The following is an 8,922-nucleotide window of genomic DNA, read 5'->3' as shown; positions in this document are numbered from 1 at the left end:
ACCAAACACACAACGAGAGCTCAAAGGTGTCAAGTCGTGGAGGCTTTTATACAACCACCCCCTGCATTTGCAAAGAGCAGGCAGCCTGTTTTCTCTGGGGAATCGGCTGGACCTTGGAGAGAAGTGGTATCTGAGAGCCAGTATTTGAACCTGGGCCACAAGGCATTGGCTCCCATTAGGAGATGCCCTCCCCAGCACCACCATCATTTTGTCCCCGAGGCTTCTCACGATCCCTGATAATGGCACCCTGGGCCTCCCCAGGGCCTTCTGGGGCTACCTGAATGAAGGCGCTTGGTCTGCCTTCAGTCTTACACGCGGTGGTCCCTGGCACAGTCCACAAATAAACGCAACCTCTGCCATCTATTGCACGTTTGTCACCAGCTTTACATAATTCTGTGTAGTCTACATGCAGGATTCCATTCCGTTCTCAGAGTTCTCCCATAGGATAGGAAGGATTACCACCAGCAGACACCCTCCTCATTGCTCCGCCACCATGTCCCATCCAAACGGAACATCATGTTCGCATGACTTCCTCAGAGTTCTTCCCCCGCCCGCCCCCCGCTGTCCCCTCCAGGGGGCAAGAGGCCCTGTGGTGTGAGTGGAGATTCCTGTTGCCTTACGTTTTATTTATAGTGGGGATGAGCCTTCGTTGGTCAGATGAAAGGGTGGATTGATTTTATGGGACTGGAAATGCAGTGTGTGTGTCTAGAAGGGAAAACACGATACCTGGTAACATCTCACAATGGCCCTGTGAAACTTGTCACCGGTGCTGCCAACATTTTGTATAAAAAGTTAGCGACCAGTCTTTTGAATCCTCTCACCATGAGAACACCTCTGACCTTCTAAATAGACCCCACACAGCGTACAGGATCCGTCCTCTCTTGCTGCAGGGGGTGAGGACGCATTGGGAGCCCAGCACCTGTCTGCCGGCCCATCGTGCCTCCGGCACTTCCTCGGCCTAAGAACATGAGTGGAAAGAAGGAAGAGGCGGCGTTCAGTATCCTCAGAATTTATGATGAACCGGAGCCGAGGAGGTGTGAGCCCGAAAGCTCTGGCGTCTCCTCTCAGCCTAGGCATCAAGCACAGCCCCAGCTGGATGGGGGGTGCGGCACCCCCCAGCGGTCCCCAGGCTCCCCGGAGGCGGAGGCGCAGCCGGGCCCGGTGTACCAGGAGATGAGCACTCTGACCCCACAGCAGTGGGCCCTCCAGGCCCTGGACAGGTCTGAGCTCCAGGCCAGCTGGTTCTCCGAGGGGCGGCCGAGAGAAGAAGCAGAGTTTGCCTCCAGGTAGGTCTCCCTTGGTGGGGGGCGGAGGGGGCCAGGAACTGACCTGGGGGAGGGGTCCTAGCAGGGAGCCCTCCATTTCATGCTCGTCTCCCCCCTCCTCTCTCCCCCCTCCCCCTCCCCCTTTGTCACAGCAGCTTACTAGGATTCGAGTTTGGTAAGTGCAACCGGGACAGTGTGGGTAGGGAGGGTGGCAGCTCAAGGGGCTCAGATGGGGCCTTGGGGAGAGGCCCTGGCGTCAGGAGAGCAGGCTGCCAGCTGCCCACTCCGTGAGCCGTGGGCATCGGTACTTCCCTGCAGGCCTGCCTTGTCCTTCGCCTCCTCCCAGTGACGAAGTCTGGTCCTTCTTCAGAGCAGTTGTAAGTGTCTCTTCCCCGTTCCCCCCAAACAAGAAGGTGAGGGTGTGGAGTGTCCACACTCGCTCTCTCCCATAGGTGGTGAGGGTCCTGTGGCTCCCCCCTTCTCCCGCCAGCAGAATACAGGGCCTCTGCTCACAGAGTCACTTCTAGAGCTGCACCCGTGGGGGCTCAGCCAGGCTCTGCTCTCGCTGCTGGCACTCGGAATGGTCTCAGAAACGTGGCCCTGCTTACCAAGGAGGGCTACCTGGGCCTGACCTGGGCTAGCATAGAAGGTGTCAGTGGGCTGGGGTCCCCAGCTGAGGACACGATCCTGCCTGGAGGTGAGAGGGGAGCTGTTGGATGAACGGCTAGGAATGTAGTCCGGACAGGGGCAGGCAGTCCCCATGGATGAGGGGGCCCAGGGCGATGGCCGTTCAAGGCCACCACCCTCTCCTCTCCCAGCCTCCCGTGGCAGACGAAGTGGTGGTCAGGCACAGGATCCCACGCAAGTCCTGGAAGGTGGGCAAACTCTGCCACGGCAAGAAAGTCTGTGCCATTGCCATCAGCAGCTCGACTCACCACGTGTACACGTGTGGCCATGGCTACATCAGGGTGTGGGACGAGAGTGCCCTGCACGCCTGGAGCAAGGCCCCGCAGGCCCAGCTGAACTTTCAGGTGAGGCTGCGCTACGAGGGCTTAGGGCCCCCAGACGCGATTCCGTCAGGAGCCCCGCAGCCTGCGCTCCGTGGAGGTGATGTGAGCGTGTGACCGTCCCTACAGGACCGTCATAACTGTGTCCTCAGCTGCAAGCTGTTCCCCGACGAGCAGAGCCTGATCACCGGGGGGGTGTCCCGGACCCTGACGCTTTGGGATCTGGCACCCACACCCCGCATCAGGGCCCAGCTGGCCTCCGCAGGCCCCATATGCTACTCTCTGGCCATCTCCTCCAATGCCCAGATCTGCTTGGCTTGTTTCAAAGGATTTGTTGAAATTTGGGATCTGCAGCACCAAATCTTGATCAGGTATGACCTGGGGGCGGGAAGGCACGTGTCCTTTCTGGACCTCACTCTCCCCTCTGTGCGGCAGGACTAAGTGAGTCAGTGTGGAGAATAGATCGGGGGTCCCTCTAGGGCCTTTCTGGTCCCCAAACTCCCGGGGGTCCAACCAAACACAAACCTCTGCGTTCTTTCCCACCAGGAAGCACGAAGTCCCTGAGTTTGGGTCCCGATGTGTGGATATCACGGGCAATAAGTTCTGGACCGGCGGCGAAGACACCAGCCTGTATGCCTGGGACCTGAGGAGCTGCCAGAAGCTGCAACAATACAGCGTCCACCATGAGGTGCCTGCTAGGCCCCGGCTGGCTGAGTGCGGCCCCCGGGCCTGGGAGCTATGGGTGCCCGCAGGAGCGGGACCTGAGCTTGGAGGTGGGCACGAAGGATGGGGTTGGCAGCCTGGAGCGCTGACTCCCACCTCCTTCCTCACAGATCCTCAGCATTACCCATGACCCCAGTGAGGAGTGGCTGCTAGTGGGCCTGCGGACGAGTGACATCATCATCATGCACACACACCGGAGGGAGGCGTTTAAGGCCGTCATACATAAATACGTCCATCACCACAACCTCAAGTTTGCCGCCTGTGGTGCGTGAGAAGCCAGGCAACATCTCGGGGTGTCCTGGCACACTCTGGGGTGTCTACTAACTTTTAAAGTCTGGGCCCAGCCTATTTCAGACTCTTAATTACTCTCTCTCCAGCCCCAACACTGGCAGAGATCCAGGTGTCTGCTCCCCGCTGCTCTCACCTCTGCATCACCCCCACTCCCACCCCCACCCCAGAGTGTTTCTCCCTCTGATAGCCCGGCTACCTTTCCTGTCTTCTCTCTCTACTCACCCCCTTTCCTTTTCCTGGCTCTGTCAGAAAGGGTCGCTTCCCCACACAATGGCAGCCTGAAGACACGGGCAGACGGAAGAGGCACGAAGCCCCAGCTGCTGTCCTGTTCAGAGACGTTCACCGTGATCCTCTGTGGGGTGGAGGGTGGGGGCAAATGAGGGAATGATGGTTCATGTTTTGTCTCTGATTTTGGGGGGAAACTGAGGCAGAGAAACCTCTTCCCTAGTCCGGCCGGGAACAGCTGGACTAGAATGCAGTATCTGGCCCTCCATCTGTTTTTCCTTCGCAGGGAGCTATTTTGTGACCACAATGGATGAGTCAGTCCACTGCTTATCTGCACCTTATCTACAAAAGTTGTTTCAGGTACTGGAAGGAGGGGTGTGAAAACCCGGCACAGAGCTGTAGCCCCGATCCCAGTGGGTCAGGTCCCAGAGGCACTGCTGGAGAGGACCTCTGAGATGGCAGCCAGGGCCACTTAATGGGAATGAGGACTTAAGGTCCTGCAAATGCAGGGGCTCCACCTTGAGGCCTGAGACCTGGCCCTGCCTCCAAACGGAGCCTCAGGTCTACGCTGCGCCTTGCAAGAGCCCTAAATGGAACCATCTCTTGCCCGAGCCTGGCCCCTGCATAAAGAACCTTTTTTGGCTCCTCTTTCCCTCTAGGAAGAGGAGTCTACAGAAGTCCTGTGTTGCGATGTGTCCTCCGACAACCAGTATCTGGTCACGGGCTCCAAGAACTGTGCCACGGTTTACCAGCTCTTGTACTGAAGGTTGGGTGCCGGGTCCTGCTGGTGAAGAGCCAGAGAAAGCGTGCTGAGAGGGTGACCGTGGGCCCTGACCAACTTCCAATGCCATGGCAGGTCACATGTCTGTTCCCCTCTCCCAGAACACACCCCAGCCTGCACTCCCAGGTTTTTATTGTACAGCTTAGGGATTTTTCACTTTGTTATTTTTCCACCACCGATTGCTGGGTTTTGGTGGGGAAACTTGCCTTTATTACTAATAAAATAGAAAAGCAAGAATCAGAATGGCCTGGATATGTGGTCAGTTCTTTCCAATGACAAATTCATTGTGGTGGATTCCTTATGCCCCCAGTCAGCAAATTCCAGGGTGGGGAAGGACTTTTTTTTTTAGGAATTTTCTTTTCTTTATTTTTTAAATCCTCACCGGAGGATATTTTTTTATTGATTTTAGAGAGAATGGAAGAGAGACGGAAAGACAGAAAGAAACATTGATGTGAGGGAAACACATTGACTGGTTGCCTCCTGCATGAGCCCTGACCAAGGCCCGGACCAGGGAGGAGCCTGCAACCAGGTATGTGCCCTTGACTGGAATCAAACCCAGGACCCTTGGGTCCACAGGCCGACGCTCTATCCACTGAGCCAAACAGGCTAGAGCAGGACTTAGTTTTGTTTGTAACTTTTTTTGGGGGAGGTTAAGGGGGGACATGCAGGGAATTCTTGGACTTTAAGAAGGCTTAAGAAGAAATGTATGTATATGTACAAATTTTCAAGTTGCATATTGGAGTTGGTAGATCAACAATGCTCAACTCTTCTGTTAATCCTCACCTGAGGATGAGGGGAGAGAAAGGGAGAGAGTGATGCGAGAGAAATACTGATCAGTCATCTCCCATTCGGGCCCTGACTGGGAACTGAACCAGCAACATTTTGGTGTACGGGACAGTGCTCCAACCTACTGAGCCACCGGCCAAGGCTGAGTGAGGCTCCATGAGCGGGTCTAACCATATCCCGAGAAAGGCTCTCTCCTTTCAGCTTCCTGATTCACAGCACCTCATTTGATCTGAGTCTTTGCAAGTCCTGATCCTAATTCTGGCATTTGGTGCCAGTCAAAAGCTACGGTTTTGTGTCAGCTTCCTCATGTTTGAGGATGTGATGATGTAATATTTTGAAAAAGCCCAGCTCCCCAAAACAAGCAGATAGGCCTGCTTTCTAGTCCTCTCCCATCCCGCCTCCTCTTTGCTTGGTGTTGGCATGGCCACGAGATAGCTGCCCACTCAAGTTTGTAGCTTAGAGTTGTCACTGGGAGGAGACTGCAAAGCCATGGACCAAGTGTGCCATCCTTCGCATTGAGATGTTGTTGGGTACCTAATTCTTGCTGAGAAGAATGGGTCCCATTTCTGGGCCAAGACTAAAGGAGTAGGGGTGTCCCTCCAGGTTCTCTGTCCTCTTCTACCAACGCAAGGTGAATGGCATGGAAGCCCTAGAGCAGTGGTCAGCAAACCGCGGCTCGCGAGCCACATGCGGCTCTTTGGCCCCTTGAGTGTTCTAACGCCACTTCTTCAAAATAGACTCGCCCACGCCGAAAACCGACTTCTGCGCATGGGCCACGAAGTTTCAATCGCACAGTACGTGAGCGCTTGCACGTGGTATTTTGTGGAAGAGCCACACTCAAGGGGCCAAAGAGCCGCATGTGGCTCGCGAGCCGCGGTTTGCCGACCACTGCCCTAGAGGATCGTAGAGCCATGAGGTGGAAGCATCCTGTTTCCACAAATCAAATATGGAGAAAAGCTGCCCACTTTGGATTGTTATGTGGACGAGAAATAAACGTATTAGAGCTGTTATAAATTTTGGAGTCTATTTGTTACCATAGCCCTGGAAACAATAAACTTAAAGGGCCAGGTAATAAATATTTTAGGCTTTGCCATTTGATCTTTGCCCCTAATACTCAACTCTTCTGCTGTAGCGTGAAAGCAGCCATAGACAATACATAAAGGAATGTGTGGAACTGTGTGCCAATAAAACTTTATGAATAAAAACAAGCAGTGGCCAGATTGATCTGCTGGCTATAGTTTGCCTACCCTGCTGTTGCCAGTGTGCCTCTAAATAATATAATTAGCATCCATGTAAAGATATGATACAGAGGGTAGAAGCCAATAGATCTGTCCTACTGGGCTATAGGAACAAATAGACTCCAAAATTTATAATGTCCATCGAGGTTTAAATCCAAAGATATGAGTAATTATGGTGAATGTAAATAGAGTAAATATTTCTATTAATCTGTTGATATATGACTGGATTTTAAAAATTCTCAGATGTACATGTTTAAAAGATTAAAATAAAAGGATACAAAAAGGATGAAAGTGAGATATTTCGTGTACACACTAAATCCAAGCAAGCTGATACATGAATTTTAGATTAATATGCTCTAAAACAAAGAGCAATATCTGAGATAAAGGTGAACACTTCATGAATCCAACAGGAAGATACAAAAATTCCATTATGTTTTATGCATTTATTAATATAGTTTCAAATTTATAAAGAAAAATTGACAAAAAATAGACAAATCTCTCTCAGTAGCCAATAGTTTAAACAGACAAAATAATAAGAATATAGAAGAGTTGAATAACATGATGAGTAAACGCAGGATAATTCATACAATCACTACAGAGAATATTTTTTTCACATATACAAAGCATTGATAAAACTTGACCATAAACTAAGGTGACCAGACATCCCGCTTTTGGCGGGACAGTCCCGATATTTAACAATTTGTCCCGCGTCCCGCGGTGTTTTAAAAAAGTCCCGATTTTTGGAAAGCATGCTCGACAAGCTAGGGAACGGTGGGAGAATGGGAAGGGAATATACGGTTTTCGGCGGCCATGTGGCTATTTAGCCAGGATATGAGTTTTATATTATTTTTGTTAATTTTATAATGTTAAACTTTAATAATAACAAATAATTGTTGAGAACTGATTATCAAGAACTGATTATCAAAGTTCACATTGTTGATCAGTTGTTAGAATTCGACCACCATTGTTTGGACTTAATGAACAATGGCATTTTTTGGGATTGGCAACGACGAAAACATTTTGTAACTGTCTCTCAGACGATACACATCGTACTGCGTGCTAGTAAGCTAGTTAAACAAGTGATGTCATTACAAATCAGCTATTCAGATAATTTAGGTAAGTAATTTATTTATTTATTTCATAAATAACATAAATTTTCTTGAATTTAGCAGACAGTACTCGTATTATTTATATTTTATAGTGGCGGCAAAAAGTCTAGCGCCGGCCTTGAAAGTGACACTTACGACTTACGTTACGGCAAATTCATGACCTTTTAAACAACGACAGCAATCTACTAAAAAAAATTCACTCAAATGAGAAATATGCCAAAGAATAAAATAATACTATACATAATTTTTTATTTATTATATTTGTAAATTGTACTTATGTTGAAATTTAAAAAAAATACTACAATACTATTTTTGCGTTCTATGAAAATTTTTGTTGCTCCATATAGACCAAATTTTTGATCAAGAACCCCCCCACCCCCGGTCAATGGTATCCCGCTTTACCAATGTTAAAATCTGGTCACCTTACCATAAACTCAGTCATAAATTTCAGAGGATTTAACTCTTAAGAATATATTTCTTGACCACAATGCAATTAAGACAAATGAATAATGAAAGCTAGAAATGTTCCTATTTTTGAAATGAAATAACTAATAGAGACTAGATCACAAAATAATTGGAAGCTACTGTAAAACTGAATCGAAAATTGGAAGATTCAGGGAACATTCGGATCTAGCTCCTTGGCATATGTTGTCAGTTTGGCTCAAATATAATCTTACTAAAAACGAACACCTGAGTTGAAGAGTTCAGCTAAAGCTGTGGTTAGAGCTTGGTCATTCCGGGTCAGCGCTGTCCCGCCCCACCTCGCTCTCCTGGGCCACGTGGGGGACCCGCCCTGGCTGCCCGGGGCTTCCCGCCTGTAGAAAGCGGAGCTGGAGGGAGCGAGGTTCCAGTCCGGAGGCGCTGGAGAGAGGCCGGGGCAGGGCCTTGCTCCCAGCTAAGGGGGTTGGAGGAAAAGGGAGGTCAGAGGTTGCTAGGCGGTTGATTTGCACTCATGTCGCAGAAGGAAGTGGGACCTCTCAGCCGCGAGATGCCCATTTCCCTGCATTGGCGCCCACACTGCATGTTTTCTCACCTGTATTCCTGGGAGGGGGGAGCACGCTCACTGCTCTGGCTGTGACGTCACCGGCGCCGCCACAGCAAAACGGCCGTGCCCTCTCTGAGGCTCGAACTCAGGACCTTCAGATTATGAGACTGACGCGCTGCCCACTGCGCCAAGAGGGCCGCCGGCGAGCGCGTCCTCTTTGTTACTAAAGAGAAAACGTCTGCAGCCCCTTCCCCGCCGCGCCGCCTCTGGGTGTCCGTCTCCCGGCAGAGACCGGCCTCCGCGGACACCTGGGGCTGTTCAAGCCGCACGTGGGGGAGGAGGGCGGGCCCGGCGGAGGGGCGTGCCCGCGCCCGGCGTTCCCGTGGGGACCGGGACCGGGGCCGCCGCGCGCCGGGGTCCCTGGGGTTCGGAAGGATGGGCCGGGGAAGCGGGCCGGCGAGCGCAAGGGCCGGGCAGCGGGAGGGGGCGGAGGGCCTGGCTGCCCCGGGGGG

General features: G+C 51.5%; 1 protein-coding gene across 1 annotated transcript; it reads left to right on the top strand.

The window, feature by feature from the left end:
- Positions 1-966: 966 nt before the first annotated feature.
- Positions 967-4,275, top strand: TLE7 (TLE family member 7; the record flags this gene model as incomplete). The annotated part of the gene is made up of 8 exons (XM_079759744.1): positions 967-1,286; positions 1,612-1,642; positions 2,084-2,296; positions 2,402-2,643; positions 2,819-2,960; positions 3,106-3,259; positions 3,798-3,871; positions 4,171-4,275. The coding sequence occupies 8 exons, from the start codon at positions 967-969 to the stop codon at positions 4,273-4,275; spliced, it is 1,281 nt and encodes a 426-aa protein (XP_079615870.1).
- Between the last annotated feature and the right edge of the window lie 4,647 nt (positions 4,276-8,922).

This window comes from Cnephaeus nilssonii, assembly GCF_951640355.1.
Source record: "Cnephaeus nilssonii genome assembly, chromosome: 20".
NCBI lineage: Eukaryota > Metazoa > Chordata > Mammalia > Chiroptera > Vespertilionidae > Cnephaeus > Cnephaeus nilssonii.
This window is presented reverse-complemented; position numbering and strand designations above follow the sequence as displayed.